A 21,228-nucleotide genomic window follows, 5' to 3' on the forward strand; every position below is an offset into this window, starting at 1 on the left:
CCTGCTTAGTGGAGCAGGTTTTGGATGCGGTCCAGCATCCGTCCCAGCTCTGAAATGCAGGGTGCCGTGCCTGAACAGAGAGGGGCCTGGCACCCAGCGGGGTTGCCAGTGGGGCTGAAGGTGCAGCCTCCTGGCTCAGTCTCGGCCCTCCCAAGCATCCTCCCGCTGCTTGTTCTCCAGGCGCTTCCTCTCTGCAGAGACAAGAGGAGGGTCAACCCCATGTCCCCATCACCACACAGGTACCCACCCACCCCATGGAGGTGGCTGTAGCCCAATGTGGGGGAGCCCCCTCCCACCCAGCACCCTGTGAGAAAGCACACCCATGAGCAGGGTCGTCCTCCCACCACAGCCTCCCTGGGCAATCCAAATCTCACCCTGGGCTTCCTGCAGCTTCCTACGCTCAGCCTCTCGCTGGGCTGGTGTCTGCTTGCTGCGTACTCCCAGGGCACCAATCACCAGCCGTCTGGCCAGGGCCGCTGATGTTTCAGGACGCTCCTTGGCTGGCTGCAGGAATTCTGAGTGAGCAGAGATGGGGGACATCAGTAAGAGCATCCCAGGAGGACGCAGCACTTAGGTGCTGTGGAGCTATGCAAGCTGCCCTGTCCCTACCCAGTTATCGGGATGAAGATGCTGTAGCGTAAGCACCATGGCACAAGCCAGCATGAGGCAGTACCACTCACCAGCGTACGCCCTGGCTTTGGCTTTAGAGGCACGGGTACCCTGGGACAGTGGACGTGTCTTCACCATCAGGTGCTTGGTGCTGAGGGCATCGCGTGCTGCAGGGAGAGAGTAGTGTTGTCCATGTGTGAGGCCAGCCGCATGCCCACCATCTGGTCATGGGAGAGGCAGGGATGCCTCCCTTCTGCCCATACCCTGCTGAACAGGGAGCAGTACCTGTTATGGGGCTGGAGAAGACACCCAGGGCATGTGTATCATCCACCCACTTAATATCAAAGCCTTTTTTCCTGCCAGAGAGAGGGAAGCTCAGCAAGGCATCAGCACTGAGTGGGCAAGGGTCTGAAGCAGAGCCCAGGTAGGGGACCCCAGTGCCGGTGACAGAGTATTGCAGGCAGACTCACTGATAGCTGCAGAAGACACGCATCAGGTCCTCAGTGCGGAAATCCGAGGGGAAGTCATAGATCTCGATGACATGGGGCAGCTCATCGTCGCTGATGTCCGGTGCAGCAGGCTCAGCCCCATAGTAGTCAAAGCGGGGTGATTGCTGGCTCTCCTGCCTCTTCTTGCCCCCTGAGAGCTGCAGGGGTGGGAGAGGCACAGCACTGAGCACCCCCTGCCCACTGGCCAGCTCCCAACCCATAGCAAGTGCTCCCTGGGAAGTGGTTCTGCCTCCACGGCCCACCCCAACACTGCAGATGGATTCATGGCATCAAGATATTAGGAGTTATTGACTGGAGTTCTCATGCTATGCACTTGCTTTGCCCATTACCAGCATCCCTCCACTTGCTGCGCTCTGCAACCCCACCAGAGACACAGTAGGAATGGCACCAGTGACACCCCCAAGCACAACCCTCCTTCTGCAGTGACCCAAAATACATTTGGGGAACCACAAGGAGTAGGACAGCAAGGCCAGGAGGAAAGACTGATGTCTGCCTGCCATGCAGGAGCACTGGGCTTGGCATGCCCCTGCTGCAGCACATGCACTGAAGCAGCCCATCAGCACCCCAGCTCCCAGTGTGGAAAAGCTGGTGCTCTCCAGAGGAGCAAGTTCTGGTGGTTAATCACCTGCACAGCTAAAATGTATGCCTTACTCTTCATTTGAATTTGTCAGTCTCTGCTCCCCAGCCGGCGGATCTTGTTCTGTCTCTCTGTTGGATTAAAGAGCCCTGAGTCCCCAGTCTCCTCCCCATGATGGAACTTACTCATGCTAATCAAATCCCTTCTCAATCTTCCTCCTGATAAGCGAAACAGTTTGTGTGCCTTTAGTATCTCACCGTGGGGCACTTCCTCCAGCCCTAAAAGATGATGGCTATACACTTTGTTACCTCTCCCGTTTTTCAACCTTCATTTCAAAACATGGGCAGCAGTGTCCCCCTCCCATGACATGGGGCTGCAGCTGCCCCCTACTCCCCTCTGCCCAACAGCATCGATGCCTGTATGCCCCCCTGCACCACTCTCTGCCCAGTGAGCTACCCTGCACTGCTTCCTGCACTTCTCTTTCCAAAGTGCACCCTGCCAATGGCAAAGGGGGCTGCAGCTCACACACTGGGCCAAAGGCACCAGAGGCTCCCCCATCCTCCCTGGAGCATGGCGCCATGGACCAGGTACATAATTCAGCCAGGTTCCCAGCCTGATCCCCCAAGCGATCGTAGCACAACACACCGTGGCGGGAAGAGTCCATAAATCCCAGCCAGCTCAGTCAATAAAAAGTGCTCATTCCGACAATTTTATGGGGAAGATGGATTCACAGCAGGTGAGGGGGTGCTGCTGGGGCGGCTGGATGCTGGTGGGGGGTAGAGCTGAGTGATGGAGCTCATGGGACAGGCCAGCACTGCCTGCCCTGCCACCATCACCCTTTAACCGAGCAGAACCCTGCCTGCTCAGGAAAGCGAAGGAGCCATCCCCAGGCAGGATGAAGCCCTGCGGTGCCGCTTGAGGGAGCAGAGTGCTCGGGGAGTGCCAGGCGCAGGGAGGATGATTAGAGAGCAGGAGCACAGAGTGCCGGAGCGGTCCTTGACCTTCACAAATCACCCAGTGTGGTGGGGCAGCAAGGACAGGAGCCGTCTGCCTGCAGGCTCAGCTGTGCAGCACGCATGGCTCAACAGGTACCCCCTGCACTGCCAGCCCAGGCACACAGCGTGCCCAGAGCCCCCCAGCCATGGGGCAGGGCAGGGAGCAGGAGCTGATGTATGGCTGATGGATGGAGAGAGGGATGGCAGAGACAGGCACCATGGAAAACAAAGCCTTCACATCACACCTTGCTGCTCACTAAAGACAGACCCTCACCAGAGCACGTTAGAGGGGTCCATGGCCGGTTTCTTACACACCGTCCCACATGCTGAGAGTGCACCTCCAGAGCTGGAGGGAAGGTGTGTGCTGGCACTCACATGGTCCCCACCTCGCTGCACTGGCTCATGGAGAGTCCTCCAAGCAGTCGCAGTGCTTCATTACCCTCTGTGCTCGAACTGATCTCTGCTCTGAATTTGTCTGGTTTCAGCTTCCAGCCCATGGATCTCGCCATGGTGTTTTTCCTGCCACATTAAAGAGCCTTCCACTATCAGAAATCTCTTCTCCATGCAGAACGCCATAAATCTCGCTCTCTGCCAGCTATCTGCATCGCATAAGGATTCAGTTACGAGGAAGAACGTTACTAATTTTCTTGTGCTTTTTGTTAATTAACAACAGCTCCCTCACCCCCAGAGCCTGTGCCCCACCTCAGCAGCCACCATCTGCAGAGGGCTCGGGAAGCACCACGCTCAGCATGGGAACCTGCAGGGGGTGAAGATGGGAAGATGTAATCAATAAACCCCCTTTTCAGGTTCTTATTTACCCATATGGGGAAGCTCCCTGGAAAGCTCAAACTTCGCTCAAAGCTAACGTGGATACTCCAGAGCTCCTTGGAGTTAGCACCCGTGCTGCACGGCACAACCTTGCCCACAGCAACCTATGGCTGCACCATAACATGGGCCCTCCCAGGGCCAGGCAGCTACTCAGCTGCATCCAAGGACAGAGCCGTGCCCACCGTGCCATCCCATGGAAAGCCAGTGCCAGCACCACATGTGCCCTCAGAGCAGCAGCACTGTGGCCCTTGCACCAGTGCTCGCCATGACCTCCCTGCTGGGGCCACAGCAGAGGGGAACACAGGCAGGGATGGGGGTACCCACACCCTCCCATAGTCTCCCTCCAAGCAGCCCCACAGGCACACCCCATGTGCCCCACACCCAGCCCCATGCTGGGCTCAGAGGGGGCACAGAAGCCAGAGGTGGGTACCAGCACCCTTTGGTAAAGATGCTGTCATCAGGCACCATGAACTACTTCACACCCTGCTTCCAGCCCGGGGTGGACAGACACTGGAGGTACCAATATTAGTGCTGTTTGTTACTTTGGGCACATTAATGCTGTTCAGAAAATCACTGTGTTGACGCTGCTGATTTAAAATGCAATAAGTGACATCCAGCCTCGCTGCAGGGGCTGAGCCTTCCTCACAAGGGGCAGGAAAACAGAGTAGGTCTTGGTGCTAAGCAGCTAATTGTAGTAAATCCAGCCGCACGCGTGCAGGAGGGGATGGTAATGAGCCACAGCTGATTGAGAAGCTGCGGTTTCGAGGAAACATCCCGTTGCTATTTCAATGGGAGCCCATACATCTCAGCCCATTTCTTTATCACCAGCCCTGGTTTCACAAGGGTGCAGTTGCGGTTTATGGTGCTTAAGCAGGTTTTACTGGGTGCACTTTATGCACTGTAAAAGGGAAGATCTCCCCAAGCCTTCACCAGTACTGAGGGACAGGATGGGAATCCAGCAGGGGGGTGAAGGTGGAGATCCCCGGCACTGCAGGCAACCCGTGCCCTTAGTGAGAGCTGATGGTACCGCAGGCAGTACAGCCAGGCAGGCCGTATGCCCTGGGTGCATCCTCCCCACCATGCACCCACCTGGGAGGACACAGGGACAACTGTCGCCCTCGGACCCCTGTCCCCACAGCAGCAGCCACCACCCCTGCAAACCCTCATGGGTGCTGGCTCGCAGCACATACCTCCTCCAGCAGGCGTGGGTCCAGGCAGTCTCCATCATCATTGAACAGCATGTCCCAGCTCTCCTCGGCACCCGGGCTGGCCTGGTTTGGGGTTCTGGCACTGGTGCTGCTCTGCTCTTCCTTTGGGGAGCTGCTACGGAGACCTCTCTCCTCCTCCTTGTTCTCCGGGCTGCACTGGTGCTGCTGTGGCAAGCCTGCATCCTCATCTGCCCCTGCTGGCTCCTCAGCCCAGGCTGCAGGCAAGAGTTCCTCTACACCACGGCACAGCAGCTCCAGGGGTGCTGGGGGCTCCCCGCTCTCTGAGGGTGCCCCATTCCATGATCCACTCGCCAGCTCCTCGCTAGCACCCAGCCGGCCACTCTCAGCCCCAGTGCTGCCGTCTGTGCAGGCAGAATGGCTGCCCGCTCCCTCCCCACTGGGATGTGCAGCACATGCACTGCTCTCTTCCTTGCCATGTGGAAGCCGGGATGGGCTGCCCATGCCCTGCCCCGGGGTGCTCTTCCCTGGGAGCACTGGAGCATCGTCCGTGCCACCCCCTGAGCGCTCAGGTTCGCAGCTGACTCCCGGTGCACCCAAGACACGCTCTGCCGTTCCTCCCCAACTCTCCTCATCCTCTGGCACCCCAGTGGCACAGCCCTCACTCTGCCCTGCCTGAAGAGAACCCCCACACTCCCTCTCTTCCTCCTGGGCTTTTGGACCCATTGCCTCCCATGCCAGCCTGTGCATACTGCCCAGGTCACCCAGCCCTGCTGGCTGCAGGACATCCTCTCCTGGGCTCTGGGAGACATCCCTAGCTGGGCCTGGGGACATCTCTGACACACCACTTGGCCCTATCTGACATGCTGGCGTTGGGCTGGTGGGGTCACCCCCCGGCTTGGGGATAGCCTCCACGGCCCCAGGCTTGGCACTCAGTGTGGATGGAGGGTCAGGCTGAGTCCTCATCATCTGTTGGCCATGGCTGACCCCCCCAAGTCCTTCCCTATGGGATGCTTTGTCCTGGGCAACAGCCGGATCCAGGCACGGCTCCCGTATGCTGGGTGATGCTCTTAGGCTCTCTGGTGCAATGGGGCGGTTGCCTCCCAGCCTCGAGCTGTGGCCAGCAGAGGCTGCCCGTGGCTCCTTGGGGCCAGCATCCCCCTTGTTCTCCCTCCTCGCCACTCTGCCCGCCTGTGTCCTGGCACGGGGGCTTCGCCTCTGCCCCTCGCTGCTGGCCTGGCAAGTGTCCTGCCCCAGGCGGTGGTTCTCAGGCTCCCGGCGCTGCCCGGCTGCTGTGCTGCCTGCTGCTTGCACTGCTCTCTCCCGCCGCGCTTTGGGCACATAAAGGGCCATGTCGGGCTTCCTGCGGCGTGGCCGGCTGCCCTCAGCTTCCTGCTGCATGGTGCCACCGCTGCCTGCCAAGGAGAGACAGTGTCACTGCCCTGCCTGCGCCCAGCAGCCCCTAGCCAGGTCAGTAGGTTGGGGTCCCAGCCTGGCACCCACCCTCACTCCAACAGCAGTTGGCACACAGCAATGGACTGCAGAGCCCCAACACTGCACCCACCACAGCAGGTCTACAGATGGGGTCTGGCACTTGGAGCACCTCGCAGCCCTACAGCCTTTGGTGGGGTTTACCAGGCTTGGGTGAAGCAGGGAAACCCTCCCAGTACCACTGGGATGCCTGCTCCACTCTGGTAGCTGCTGCCTGGAACCCCTGAGCCTCAGGGGCCAGTATCCACAGCTGAAGCAGGACACACAGCCCTTGCACCATTCACGCATCAAAATCTGTGGAGAAGCTGGTGGCAGCCACAGAGCACCATAACCACAACTCCAGCCCAGGACCAGGGCTGCCACCCCAGCATGCCACAGCCCCGCTCACCTGCTGCCCTGTCCTGGCAGAGATTTATTCTTCATCATCTTTGGCAGAAGCAGGCACGCCACAAGCTGCCAGCCCCCCTGTCCCTATAAATATGCATCAGACAGAGCTTACAGAGATGGATGGCGTGGGGGGCTGCGCTGCGGTTGAGGGGAAGGCAGAGTGGGGCTGGGCTGGGGCCCCGTGATTAATCACTGCCCACTCCATTTAGGGGGATTCATCACAGGCCGCTGTCAGGTAAATCACTGGAAAAACACCTCTTCAGTAATTAATGTGAAGTGACGGATGGACAGCCCCCAGGCCCATTAATCTGGACCATCAGCGCCGACCGAGATTATGAATGTCAGGATGCATAAACTGCCGGCGGATCAATAGGGCCAGGAACCCATCCAAGGCTCTCATTTCCGAGGCACCTCCGGTACATTAGCCTCCCCTGCACGCAGCCCCCGACCAAGGCGCGAATGCTCCCCGTGGCCCCTCACCGACAGGCAGCAGCGGTGCCAGGAAGGCGAGGGGAGGCCAACCACTGGCTGGAAAGCGGCCGGGGCAGCCCATGCCACACGGCATCACCCCCTCCTCCTGGCAGACGGGGGGGACAGGCGGCTCCCTCAGCGTGATGGATGGATGGGTCTTTTGCGGCTCTCTGGAAACCACTGGCAAGCCAGGGCAGGGCAGTGCTCCCCAGCATCACCATGGCATCCGTGCCTGCGCCTCCTGCCAGGGCACTCCTGCCCACTTCTGTGGCACAAGGCGCAGGCACGGGCGCCGCAGGGATGCTGGGCACAGTCCCAGGCTGCCCCAACCATTTTCCTGTCTCCGCAGCTCTTGTCATTTTTCCCCCTCTTTGATACACTAATTTTGCTGGCAGAACGATCCACTTTATCGACCGCGAGAAAGGAACGTATCCTACAAACCCTCCAAGGTCTGGATTAGTCATTTTTCAAGACCAAGGCATTATACATTTTCCCACTGAGCGGCAGCCCCGGTGCAGGAGAGGAGGGGGCACCTGTAGACCCCTGGCACCACTATCTCCAACCACACAGAGCTTCCAACTGCACTGAAGCGCATTCTGCTAAAGGACTTTTCCCAGCCAAGCCCATGGGATATCACCAAACAGCCTGGGGAGAGGAACACAGATCCCCCCATGCTCTGCTTCCCAAGGATTCCCAGCAAGGGGAGCAGCCAGGAGCAGCGCTGCTCCACACACATCCCAAGTCACCTCCAAGAAGAGCCTTCACATGCAGGATTTATGGGCTCCTCAAAAGCTTGCCGTTCACCTTGCCGCACCCTCCAAAAGCAGATGGTGCGGCATTAGCCAGATGAGTGGTGCTGGGAGCATCCTCTCCCCATGCAGCTTTGCCTCTGCCTGAGGCTCACTGAGGGGGAAGAGCTGCATCCCGCAGCCCTGGGAGAAGCACAGGAAGGTGGCGGCTGGCCCACGTTGGCAAACAAATGCTGCAGCACTTTGTTTCCTCCCTATAGGGCAGCACAGCTCCTGCCCCCAGCCTATTACACACTTCACCGATGCCACAGCCACGTGTTGGCACCGACGGATTACACGCTCCAGGAGGCAGAGCAACAGCCCTGGCTTCGGGTCTCATTCACACTATCCTGGACAGGGCAACCCTGCTGCATCCAGACTCTGGGACCAAGCTCACCCTGCAAATTCAGATGGCAATGGTCAGCACAGCCCCAAAAGGGCCCATGACGCCCTGAGTGCTGCCCTGCTTTTTGAAGACAGCTAGCAAAACAGCTTGCCAACACAGCACCAAGCAGGTAAAAGGATGCCATGGTACCAAGGCAAAAGTGGTGGTGGGATTGCTGCCCAGCTGCCTGGCACACAATGCCCACCAATCCAGCACAACACAGCCTGGTGTGGCCAGGGGATGCTGGAGAATCAGCCAGAAGGTGGTCAGAGCTCCCTACAGGCACGAGCTCCCTTCACACCATCCCCAGGACTACACGGCTCATGGGGAGCTTGTGGCACGAGTTTGTGAGGCCTCAGAGCAGCTGCTCAGGCAATGTGCCAGCCTGTCTCTCTTCTCTAGGGACCATCTGCAGCACAGACAGGCAGCATTTTCTCCCTGATTTCTCACTCCTTCTGGTCCAGGGAAGGGCCCCACAAACAACAAGACAGGGCTGACCACATCACAGACCGGACTGCACTGCTCCATCATCTGCATCCCTGCCCAGTAGGGGAGGACACCTACACCACAGCTCCAGCGGCACCAGCAAAGATGCCGGCCACGGTCCCACTTGGGGAAGCTGGGAACAGGCATGGATGCTGGGCTGCAGGGTTCACCGGGAGCATGCCAGTTCCCGGAAAAGTTTCGGTGCCACCCAGTGCCCTCCCAGCAGGCTACCGCACTTCCTGGCAGGGAGCTGTATTTTTAGCCTTCGAGGTTTCTAATTCCACTCAATCCATACTCCCATCAATAGAGCAGATAACCTTAAAGCCTTGACAGTGAACGGGGATGGCAGCACGGGACCGGGAGCCTTGGGGGACCCCGTGTGCAGCCTCGGCACGCAGCTCGCACACCCGCAATGTCACTCTTTATAGACTGACACAGATTGGGCTCTTTGGGGCGGGGGGGAATAAATAAACACAAGAACAGGACCAATAAAAAAGGCAGGTACAAGGAGACTCTAAACAGCCCCACAGGGGAAGCCACCACTCGCAGGGCGCATCCCATGCCAGGCACGTGCCTTGGCACGCTCGCTGACTGCACAACACTGGTGCCCAGCAGCCTGGGTAAGGACTGGCTGGGGTTTTGGCTACCTGCACCTCTCCTGCTCCCAACAGATACACAGCCCAGCCCACCTGGCTCACACAGCAGGCAGCGGGGCCAGGGAAAGGCAGAGAAAAGGAAAGAGCCCCGTGCTGCCAGCACAAGGCAAGGGAAAGCACTTCAAGGAGCAGAGAGACGCATCCTGTCCAATGCCTGCCCACAGCCCCAGCGGCTTTAAGACAGCCCTGTCCCCTGCTGCCAGAAGAAGGATGCTCTCCAGCAGCTGGAGCAAACACTGGCTATGGGAGGAGGCAGCAAAAGCATCAAAGATGCAAAGGAAAAAGAGATTTCAATTGTGCCTTTCATTTTCAGTTCTCTTAGGAGACACCTGGACAAGAGGAGGGTGAACAGTTTCAGACAGGAGGAGGATTTGTAAGTCACTAGTGTCTGCTCACAGCTGCAGGAGAGAAAAGGGACAACAAACCAGCAGGAGTTAACAGCTGGAGAGCTAAGTGGAATACAAAGGACTTTACAAATAAACCCAGCAGAATCAGCACAAAAGTGAAAAGATCTATTAATAAACAAGGAGGGAAAGAAAATTAATGATGGCTCAAAAATAAAGATGACTCAAAAGGGCAAAATTACTGTTTTTAACCAGAAAAATGCAAATGAGGCAGAGGCCTCACAAAAACAGCTGCAGGGAAAGCAAAAACAGCATCTCCACATAGACACGGTCACCTGGCCGGTGTGGCAGTGCCGAGATGAACCCATGGACCCGCCAACACATATATGGTGCCAGGAAGAAACCAGGGCCCTGGTGATAGGCAGGGCAAACCAGGCACTGATTCTCTGTGTGAGCCAGTCAGGATAAACCCTGTGCCCATCCCGAGCACAGAACACAAGGGGCAGAGGAAGGAGCCTGCACACTCACTGCGATGGGCGCCTGGATGAAGGACATTGGCTCGACCAGCAGAAGGAATTTCAGAGGAATTACTGGACAAAGCTTTTGGACAAGGCAAGCAAGGTGCATTTCAGCTGAACTTCACGGTATTGTTCTAAACCATCTCCCAAGCCTTCACCTGAATAGTGAAATGCAATTCAATTTGCAGGCAGTACTGACCAGACATTGCAAACATTGGCCAGAATAGGGAAATCATTCAAAAGATCTGGGAAATCATTCAAAGGATCTGAGAAATGTAGGAAATACAGGTAGGAAACAAACTGAGACCCAGCCTGGGAAAATTAAGGTAAAATAACCCAAGGCAGCCACTTGGTGGGCAGCAACAGCCTGAAAAGCAAAGCCCAGAGCCCTGTGGTGCACTCAAAAAGCAGGTGGCTGTGGCGACCACCCCAAAATGTGCAAGGGGAAGAAGGTGGTCACCAGCATCACACCATGGGCCAGGCCATGGCTACGACAGCCCCAGAGCGGGCTGCACGCAGGGCTGTGTGAAGGATGGAGGGGATGCTGAGGGCAGGCAGCTGTGAGAAACAGCATCCAGAACCTGGGAGCACTGGGCACATGTTTTATGAGCCACGGGAGCCCAGCACACCAAGCACCCGGGGACGTTGTATAACTCCTGTGTCCTCAAGGCTGTCCTTGCCAGCATTGTTCAGTGACTCAGTAAGCTGGGGGGAGTTATGGGGTGTGCAATGTGCCATGTTATCTGGGTGCTCCAGGGGCTGTGTGCCAGAAGCGAGTGGGACCAGCCTAGGCCATGGCGTGGGGGTCAGGGCTGAGACACGGAGTGAGGGTTGGGGCTGGGACAGGGAATAGGGGTCAGAGCTGGGACACGGGGCAGGGGCTGGGGCAGGGAACAGAGGCTGGGACAAGGAATAGGGCTCAGGGCTGGGGCAAGGAATAGGGGTTGGGGCTGGGACAGCGAATGGGAGTCATGGGTGGGACATGGGGTGGAGGCTGGAACAGAGAATAGAGGTGGGAGCTGGGACACCGGGGTGAGGGACAGGGCTGGGGTAAGGAGGGGAGAGCGGGTCAGGGGCACAGTGTGCAGCCCTGGGACCGGGCAGGGCGCGCACCGCGGGCTGCTGTGCCCCCGTCCCGAACTCCCCGCCGAGCCGAGCCGAGCCGGGCCGAGCCGAGCCGAGCCGAGCCGGGCCGAGCCGAGCCGAGCCGAGCCGGGCCGAGCCGAGCCGGGCCGTGCCGAGCCGGGCCGTGCCGAGCCGAGCCGGGCCGAGCCGAGCCGAGCCGGGCCGAGCCGTGCCGAGCCGAGCCGGGCCGAGCCGAGCCGAGCCGAGCCGGGCCGAGCCGAGCCGAGCCGAGCCGAGCCGGGCCGAGCCGAGCCGAGCCGGGCCGTGCCGAGCCGAGCCGGGCCGTGCCGAGCCGAGCCGGGCCGAGCCGAGCCGGGCCGAGCCGAGCCGACCAGCCGGGCCGACCGAGCCGAGCCGGGCCGAGCCGGCCGGGCCGTGCCGAGCCGAGCCGGGCCGAGCCGAGCCGAGCCGAGCCGGGCCAGCCGGGCCGAGCCGGGCCGAGCCGAGCCGGGCGAGCCGAGCCGGGCCGAGCCGAGGGGGCCGAGCCGAGCCGGGCCGTGCCGGCAGCCGTGCCGAGCCGAGCCGGCCGAGCCGAGCCGAGCCGAGCCGAGCCGAGCCGGGCCGAGCCGAGCCGAGCCGGTGCCGTGCCGAGCCGAGCCGAGCCGGGAGCCGAGCCGAGCCGGGCCGCGCCGAGCCGAGCCGAGCCGAGCCGAGCCGAGCCGAGCCGAGCCGTGCCGAGCCGAGCCGGGCCGAGCCGGGCCGAGCCGGGCCGAGCCGAGCCGGCCGTGCCGAGCCGAGCCGAGCCGAGCCGAGCCGAGCCGGGCCGAGCCGAGCCGAGCCGGGCCGTGCCGAGCCGAGCCGAGCCGGGCCGAGCCGAGCCGAGCCGAGCCGGGCCGAGCCGAGCCGAGCCGGGCCGTGCCGAGCCGAGCCGAGCCGGGCCGAACCGAGCCGAGCCGGGCCGTGCCGAGCCGAGCCGGGCCGTGCCGAGCCGAGCCGGGCCGAGCCGAGCCGAGCCGGGCCGAGCCGGGCCGAGCCGAGCAGAGCCGGGCCGGGCCGGGCCGAGCCGAGCAGAGCCGGGCCGGGCCGGGCCGTGCCGCCTGCCAGGCCGCCGCCGTTACCAGTGGCCGCGCCAGGTCCCCCGCCGCTCCGCGCCGCCGCCACCGCTTCCGCCGCGCCGAGCCCGCCCCGCCGCGGGGAGCGCCGGGACCTGTAGTGCAGCACCGGCACCCGCCCCGCGCCCCGGGCGGCCGCTGCTACCCGGCTGGGCAGCCCCCGCGGCTCCCCCGGCCACGCTGGCATACCCGTGTCGCACCCGGTCCTCTGCGCATCCCCGGAACTGGGACCACCACGGGCATCCCCGGGGCCGCCGCGATCCTTCCTGCCCCAGGCACCACCGAGGGGAGGGCTCTCCGTTGCTGGGGAGTGATGGACACGGGGCTGCAGGAGGGAGAGCGACTCCTGCTCCCGCCTGCCCGGGGCACCGGGGAATTGCCGGGGGCTGAGGTCACATCGCAGCGTGCCGGCCGCCCGGACACGCAGCCCGGGGAAGGTGTGTGCGCCGGTTCGCTCCGCTCCCTTCCCGCAGTGTGGCGAGGCGCAGCCTGCCTGTGCCCCGCACGTCATGAGCGGGGCCCTTCTCTTGTCGCGCACTCGCAGGCAGCTTGGGCAGCGCTGGGAACGTGCATCCTGCGGCTCCTAATGAAGCGCTGGTGCTGCAGAGCACTGAGCGGGCCTGTACCTGCGGGGGAAGGATGGGGGAACAGGGCTGGATTCTCCCACAGGCAAGGCGAGCGCTGGCAAGGGAGAGGGGCGGCTCGGGGGAACCATGCAGGCGTAGGGCTCACTGTCCGTGCAGGCCGATGGGTGCTGCAGCCGCCCTGGTTTGTGTGGTTGATGGACAGAGACAGGGACAGGGGCTCAGCCCCTCCCTCCCCTCCCAGGACCTGCTTCCTAACAAGCCAAAGCTCTCCGATGCAACTTCCAAGCAGCTGCTTCCCAGGGCATCCTCATTGCTGCAAGTGAGGGAGGAGTGATGCCCCATAACATGCACACTGCCTAGTATGGTGGGCTGCAAGGCTGGTGCCCAGGCAGCTGAGGAGCTGAGGGACCAGGGACCTGCCTCCCTGTCAAGGTGTCACTGGGGCACTGCATGGGGTATCAGTGCAGGGGGTTGTGCCAAGCATTTTACCCTTCCTTGGGTGCAGCTACAGGGTCAGGGCTGCTGATGCCTGAGATCTCAGATGCCCTGAAGTACTCTGCTACGCCAGGACCAGTATTGGGACCATGGTAGGCCCAGTGGCTCAGACTCGGATAGATAGGGTGATTCCAGCCCAGCCGCATTCCCTGGAGCAGGATAAGGAAGGCTCACACCAGGCAGGGCCACCCAGCACCCCTTGGGAAGTAGCGCCTGCTCCAGCCCACAGTGATGCACAGGGGACCGTGGTCCCTCTTGCAGGTAATCGATGGCAACAGATTCTGATCGCTTTCATTATTATTATTATTTTCTTATGCATGTGCGCACAGGAGATTTATTACCAGCTATGGAGGCAAGGTCAATTATTCATGTTATAAATTAGAAAATGATTTATGTTTGTGGGAGGCCAAGCAGCGTGGAGCCCCTGGCCACGTGGGAGCTGGGTTTGTCTGCAAATGGCACCAGACACCCCCTGCCAGCACTTCCCCGGGCTTTCTGTCCCTGCCACGTGGATGGGGTGCCCCTATCCCGTCACAGCCCAGGGTGACCCAGGGATGGTGGCTGGCAGGGAGCGCCCAGCCTCTCCTGCTCTGTCAAGCCAGGTGCCCTCAGACAAAGCCCAAGGAAGGCTGGGGACAGCGGTGGCCTGGTCACCCCGGCTGGTGTGGTGGGGTGATGCTCCACAGCAGTTTCCATGGCAGCAGCAGCATCACTGTCCAAGCACTGTGAGGTGTGGGCTGCAGAAGGACCCCCTTGCTTTTTTCCACTGGAGACATTCACATGTGTCCTCTCCAGCCCCAGAAGCTGTATCTATGCTACTGTCTCACACAAAGGTCATGGTGGTACTCTCTAGACTGCTTCCCACAGGGACAAGGACCCATTGCAATGCTGACACCCCCATGCTCCCTGGAGAAGAGGAGAAAGATGAGGGCAAGGGGGCAGCAGTGTAAAGGCACACCACTTGCACCAGCCCCTGAGGCCAGCTACCCCAGACTGGAGCTGCATGGCTTTGCTTGACTGTGGCCCACCTTCTGTGCTAAGGGGATCTCAGGTGTCCTGGGACTCTTTCCCAGCTGTGGAGACTCTATTCCCCAAGGGCCGGATGATGATCTATACAGAGCAGGGTGGCACTGGGCTCCCAGTGCTGGGGCAGGGGTTAGCTGCTGCTGCCAGGTCTGCCCCAAGGCACTCAGCCTGGGCTGGTGAGAGCTGCAGCATCCCATGGCTCTGCACTGGGGGGTAGCACCCCCGTTCTGGCTACCTTGGCATCCTAAACCCCACTGCCCATGTCACACAGCCAGCGGGAATGAGTGCCAGGAGCCGGCCGGCCGGTCTCTGCTGATAGCCAGGGCTGCTCTTGCTTCTGAAGAGTTTTGATCTAAAGCTGCTGTGTCTGTGTCTCCCCGGGGACAGCAGAGCGGGCTGGGAGTGCTGCCTGGCTCTCCTTGTCTGTTCATCTGCAGCTGCGTCAGCCGGGGCCGTGGGGAGGCACAGCCTGAAAGGAACAGCACAGGAGAGAAAGGAGCTGTCAGCGGCCCCAGATCTGGGTCTGATCACAGGCGAGCCATGCATCCGGCTCTGGGAGGATCTCTGGCCCTTGGGATGGGAAGGAGAGGCAGCACAGGGCAACCTCAGCTCTTCGCTGGTGCCCTGAGCAGCCTTTTCTCTCAGTCTCTGAGCCTTGCAGCCTCCTCCCAGGCACCCAAGAGCCTGTCACACACTGCGACCCCCAGGGCTCTGAGGGAGCTGAGAGCTTTCTGGCTCGACCCACACATGGGGGTGTCAGAGGGTGCAGGGGTTTTGGCTGCCCCCCGGCTCCCTGCCAGGGTATGAGCAGGAGGAGCACTGACAGCCAGGCACAGCCCTGGGGCACTCTGCAGCCATACCAGCCTCCAGCCAGGCCTTAGGGCTCTCTGGGACTGCACCCTGGGTGCAGAGGATGTCAGAGAACTGCCGCTGTGGCCTGGGACCCCACTGAGCTGTGGGCACTGGGCATCACACTGAAATTCCAGGCAATACATGAGCAATGTTCCAGGGCCAAGCATTGCCTCCAGTGCCTCACTGCGCCCCAGTCCCGGGGAGCCCAGTGCCAGCCCATGCTCATGAGGGCATCCCTCTGATTTATTGCTGCAGAGCAAATGCTTACTGAGTGCTTTTGGCAGAGAAAAGCCCTAGGGAGCTGCAGCAGGCGAGCAGAGGCAAGGAGGGAATTGCCCATCTGCTGCAGCGTGTCAGGGGCACCCAGAGCACCCACAGCCATGGGTCTCTCCCCTACCCCCAGCCAGGGGACACACTCAGCCCATGGTCTGGGTCTGTGGAGAGCTCAGGGCTGGGGTAGATCAGATCTGCTCTGCATTATTGCACCCAACACCTGGGGACTCGGCGGCTCGTGACAGTGCTGTGTAATGTGGGGAAGCAGCTCGTGGTGCAGGCTGGTGCTGCCGGGAGCTCACAGGCAGCCTGGTTGTGGATGGGGAAGCCGAGATCTCTTGCTTCCCGTTTTCCTGCATACCTACAGTGAATAGGCACAGCAGGCTGCGCTTGTGCTGCAGGAATCAATACTGCTTCAGGAATGGCCTGGGTGCTCCTCCCTGCGCTCCCTTGGGAGCCTGCCCCTCTCCCTGAGCTACCGCTGTTGTCTTCTTTGAGTTATTGTCTGGAATACCAGCACTCTCAGCAGGACCGTGCAGCAGCGTGGTGTGGCTGGTGACAACCCTGGGACTGGGGATCTTGCTAACCCGGATAGCCTGGCTCCTTCAGGAGATGCAGGGGAATAAGAGAGACCTTCTGGGTAAGATCTGGGTTTTATCCTGACTCAAGGTAACCCCGGCTGGCACCATGTCACAGCCTGCTCCATCGTGACCCTAAGAGGTACCAGGGCACAGTCGCCAGCTCCGGAAGGCAGAGATCCTGCCAGGAGGCTGTTTGTGCCTGGCAGACAATGCTCAGGGATGCTGCAACTGGAAGCAGCTCCAGATCTTTCCCAGTGCTGGCCATGGCAGTGCCACTGCATCAGGTGACGACTGCTGCCTCATGGGAAGGAATCTGGCAGCCTTCAATAGGCTGTGGTTGAATCGATTCATCAGTGGGGTCTACTTGGAGCTGATCAGTCTTTCAGGAGCCCTGGCAGAGGAGGCAGAGCTGGGCAGGCTGGGCATGTCCCTGCCTCCATGAAGTTGCATGGCTCCTCTGAAGCAGCTGGCTGCCCTGAGCATGTACTGACCCCAAGGGTCCTGACAGCCCCAGATGGCTGCCACCAGCACCCCAGTTGTCCCCATAGCCTGTTTGCTCTTCTCCAGACACAGATACTGCCTGGGATGGCGGCAGCAGAGCCTGCTCTCTCTTCCCCAGTGAGACCCCCGAGCCAGGGAGTAGCAACCCAGTGCTCCTTTCATTGAGGAACCCCATCGCCCCTGGCTCCATTGCAGCACCACTACAGGTACTCCTCAAGCCTCCTGTCCCGGGGTAGGGCAGTCCCCAGGCTGAGATTAGCACTGGTGCATCCCTGTGTCAGCCACAGCTCCAGGATCACAAAGCAGAACAAGTCCAGCTCATCCCATGGGGTGTGGGGGACTGCCCTCACTCCCTTACCCTGCACCCCAGCAAGGGAAAGCAGGGACAACAGGGACCATGAGGCGGGAGATGCGCACGGGCAGATCCGGTTACAGGCAGCACGGGGCAGAGAGGTAGGCAGAGAACAGCAATGCAGCAAAAAGGGCTTTTAGTGATAATAAATAATTAACATTTCTAATGATGTCCCGGCGACAGGAAGAGTCCACGCAGGGACCCGGGGGCACTGCACACGGTGACAGGAGCAGCTGGGGACCTTGCATGGACTGGGGAGGCTGTGCAGAGCCCGGGGCTGGGGTGGGAGAGACACGCAGGGCTGGGGGTCCCAGGGCAGGAGCTGGGCACCCCTGAGTGGGCAGCACGTAGGGCCCAGCCTTTGCACTCTGCTGCTGCCGTATGGGAAGTAAATGCTGGGGGGGGGACTAAACACCCTTTGGGGTTGACCTGGCCTCTGGTCAGCTGGAGCCATAAGATAATGCTGCTCCGGGGGTTCTGGTGCCTGGTGAGCACCTGAAATAGACCTGGCTGGCAGGAGGAGGGGAGCATGGAAGGGTGCTGGGAGGCAGCAGCTCACTGGGATCCACTGGCATCGGTGGCAGTCACCACGGCACTGCCAACCCTGGCACTAAACTCCCCACACTGGGAGCTGTTTGGGCACAGTGAGCAGTGAGCTGGCCTGGGATGCAGGACCAGGGCAGGCAGGGCTCCATGGGCAAGGCAGGTGAGGCACTACAGGACAGTGACAGGAAGGGGACAGCAGGGAGAAGAGGGACCAAGGAAGGAGGCCTCTGAGTGTGGGAGTCCATCGCTGTGAGCCACCACACCATGGGCGCACAGTCATGGGAGAGGGAAAAGCAGTCGTAGGAGAAACGAGGGGAGGCATTTTTGGCAGCGCTGGCAACTTGCTTGTGTCCCTGCATAGGCACCAGGGAACCTGCCTGTGCTGGAGCCAGAGGAGCAGGGACATCAGAGGGGATGGCAGAGCCCAAGGGACCCATGATGGGAGGACAGTGGCTCATGCCCAGCACTGCGCAGGCTGCAGGGGAACAGAGCACTCACTATAAATACATCAGCGGGGTAAACACCAGGGAGGAGGAGAAGAGCTATTTCAGCTAAAAGACAATGTTAGCACAGGAATGACTGGGGATACATTATCCATTAATATATTTAGGGTGGGAATTAGACCCCCAGAGCAGGAAGGTCCCAGCACAGTCTCTCCAGAGAAGGAAGCAGGGGCAGGCAGGAGCTGGGATCGATGGCTGAGGGATTCTGTAGCAGTGACAGCACGTGCCCACTTCTAGGGTCAAAAAGCAGCAGGGGTGGCTGGTGCAGCCTGCCTGGCTGTGCTGGTGGGTGCAATGAGCAGCAGCGTGCATGGTAGGGTGCATGTGCGGCACTGCATGCATTTATGAGTGCAGATGTGTGTGTGTGCATGGGATGTGAGCACGTTTTGTCAGTGAACTGCATGCTTACATGGAGTGTGTGCAGACAGGGCAGGTGCACACAGACTGCTGCATGTGTGCATGTAGGTGCATGTGAGCGTGCTGGCAGTGTGTGTGTGTGCTGTGCACACATCAGGCTGTGTGCAGGTGTCTTGGCCTTCACAATGCTCTAGAGAGAGGAACAGCCCCAGTGATGTGTTCTGGAAGTTAGTGCCTCGAGTCAGCACTGCTGTGCTTACCTGCACCCAGTTTGTGTTGCACCATCTGGGATGTGCTGGAGGAGACAGACTGGGAGCTCCATGAATCCAGCTGATCCTGGGCAGGTTCCTGTCCTGCAGAGAGTCCCCCAGCTCACAGAGCAGTGCTGTCCCTGTGGGGGCCATGGGGGTCACCTGGCATTGCCACCCCACAGGCTCACCCTGGCTGGCCAGAGCACTTGGCACTACCAGCTACCAGCCCTGTGCCACACCTCTGCCCATTGCAATGCAAGGAAATCTCCCCAGCATCCTGCTCCCTTCTATCCAGAGAGTTTCTGGCTCGGCCTTGGCAGATGAGTCACCAGGTACAAGGATGCATTTTCAGGGCTGCTGGCTACAGGAGGGTCCCCTCTCCCAGGGGGCTGTGTCAGCATGGATTGGGCAAGCACCCCAAGAGCAAGGGATAGGGAAAGCCAGGACACCTCTGCTCTGGGGATGGGCAAGGGGGATCCCAGGTGTGCGAGAAGGTGGCTGGAGCTCAGGCTGGCCCCATCTCAGCTGAAATGCCTCCCGCTGCCTGCTTGCAGCCCTGGGTGGATCGCAGCGGCTCCCTTCCCCCCGCAGCGTGTCTGGCTGCTGCTCGCTCTAATTTCCTGTGCATTGTCCCCACCACTGCCACTGTCCCCTGCGCTTCCACCGTGTGACACACAGCACAGGCAGGCTTCCTGCGCCCTGCCTCGCTGCCCGCCAGCATCCCTGCATGCATCCCAGCTCATTTCACTGGTGCTCTCCGCTCCCTCCACAGCTCCCTGCATGTTCCACCCCAGGATGCTGTCCATATCATGCTTCACATGCAGGCAGAGGGGTGGGATGGAGATAGGTGGGGCCACCACGGGGCACAAGGACTGATTCAGGGCTGTGGCTTATGGCCATGGCAGTTGTGTGTGCTGGTGCTCTGGGTGCCCAGAGAAACATCATAGCCCAGTGAGATGGCAGCATCCATGGGAAGGCAGTGAAGGGCTCCAACAGTCGGCATTCGTGAGCACCTTGCAGCCCCACAAGTGGGGGACTCTAGCATGCAAGGCCCTCTCAGCATGTGTGTCCCACATGCACACAGCCTGCCTGTGTCTGCTGGTGAATGTGCATCCAGTCGGAGCCAGGGCTGAGCACACTGGGCTTGAGACCCCCAGGGAGCGGATGTGCCCAGCACCAGTCGCAGTCTTGGCACGCTCAAGCTGGCTTCCTGCTGGCCTTTGTGTTCTGTACCTGCCAGTAGCAGGGAGAGCACGGGAAGCTGGCTTGCAGAGTTTGTGTTGATGATTACCCAGGAGGTTACTAAATCTGGGATGAGCTAATGAGGGAGCAGAGGGGGTGCTTGCTCTGAGCACACACGTGTGTGCAGGGCTGCAGCCAGGTACTGGGGCTGCGGGCCACAGGCAGGCAGAGTGTACCCACAGCTCCGGGTGGCATGAAAACACATAAGCACAGCACTGCATGTCTGTGGTGTTCAGATCGGCCTCTTAGAGAGGGGGTCATTAGAAACGAGGTTAACTGGTACTTGATGGCCACGTGGAACCACCTTTGTGGGAGATCATCACTGTGACTGGAGAGCTCTTGAATACAGCAGGGAGAGAAGAACTGGGAGCAACAGGCAGCTGTAGCCAGACATGTTTGAATGAGAAACGAGGGGTTTGGTAAGGCAGGTGAATAGCCACTTGAAGCAGCCCAAACAGCATGGGCTCCTGCTGTCTTTCAGCATGTCTCTCTTGCTGTCTCCTGCTGTTTCTTCCCAGACTCTGTGCTGGGGCACACAAAAACATGCTTCTTTGAGGTGACCTGGTAGCCTTGTGCCCCGCCAGTGCTGACTCTCCCATAGACAAGCTCTGCATCTAGAGACATACGGAGAGTTCTGTGTCCAGTGCCGCAGCAGCCACGCATGTCAGGGAAGGTTGCAGGCTAACTGCTGTCCTGCCTCAGGCATCCACTGACTGCACGATTTTGGCCAAGTCGGTGCCATGCATGGCCTGAGAGGAGGCCTTTATCGCTGTTCAGCCTGGCTGCCAGGGCATAGCCACTCCTGGGGTCCCTGCAGAGAGGTGGGTGACCTGCACAGTGATGGCACAGGCAGGGTACTGAGCCCTAAAGGTGTAGCTAGGTGCTGCAATATGGAAGCTCCCTTCCATGCCCTCAACTGGACAGCTCCGTAAGGCAAACCCCCAGTGTGCCTGGCTCTCCTCTCCCCATCTCTCCAGCTGCTTTTACAGCTTTGTCCCCGAGTGCCACCCACCCCGCAGCACCTCTGGGGGTGCAGCTCCTCTGCTGGGGGCGGCAGTTCCCCACCGCCGCTCGGGCTGCCCGGGGAGCGATGCCCCGCTCACCCCGGAGCCCCACCGTCACTTCCATCCCGGCGGGCACAGGGCCCCAACAGGTCCCCACAGCACCCCGGGTCTATGGGAGCAGTAAATCAGCGCGGCGCGGCCCCACCTCCGCGCTCTCCATTGGCAGCGGCGCCCCTCGCCCCGCTCATTGGCGCTGCCGCCGCCGCCCAGC

The 21,228-nt window shown here is 60.5% G+C and overlaps 1 protein-coding gene across 3 annotated transcripts; it reads right to left on the reverse strand.

Moving 5' to 3' along the window:
* Positions 1 to 12,446, reverse strand: R3HCC1L (R3H domain and coiled-coil containing 1 like). Of its 3 annotated transcripts, none has more exons than XM_061372432.1 (7): positions 12,394 to 12,446; positions 4,709 to 6,095; positions 1,080 to 1,255; positions 895 to 965; positions 681 to 776; positions 375 to 515; positions 1 to 191 (listed from the first exon to the last, which is right to left on the reverse strand). In XM_061372432.1, the coding sequence occupies exons 2-7, from the start codon at positions 6,083 to 6,085 to the stop codon at positions 136 to 138; spliced, it is 1,917 nt and encodes a 638-aa protein (XP_061228416.1). In that variant the 5' UTR covers positions 6,086 to 6,095; positions 12,394 to 12,446; the 3' UTR covers positions 1 to 135. The 3 variants fall into 3 exon arrangements, with proteins under 3 accessions (XP_061228416.1, XP_061228415.1, XP_061228414.1); XM_061372431.1 differs by having other exon boundaries at positions 4,709 to 6,099; XM_061372430.1 differs by lacking the exon at positions 12,394 to 12,446 and adding an exon at positions 11,324 to 11,388 and having other exon boundaries at positions 4,709 to 6,099.
* Between the last annotated feature and the right edge of the window lie 8,782 nt (positions 12,447 to 21,228).

Source organism: Neopsephotus bourkii, unplaced genomic scaffold (assembly GCF_033783945.1).
Source record: "Neopsephotus bourkii isolate Nb327-2 ecotype Australia unplaced genomic scaffold, CSIRO-AGI_Nbou_v1 NB_1615, whole genome shotgun sequence".
NCBI lineage: Eukaryota > Metazoa > Chordata > Aves > Psittaciformes > Psittacidae > Neopsephotus > Neopsephotus bourkii.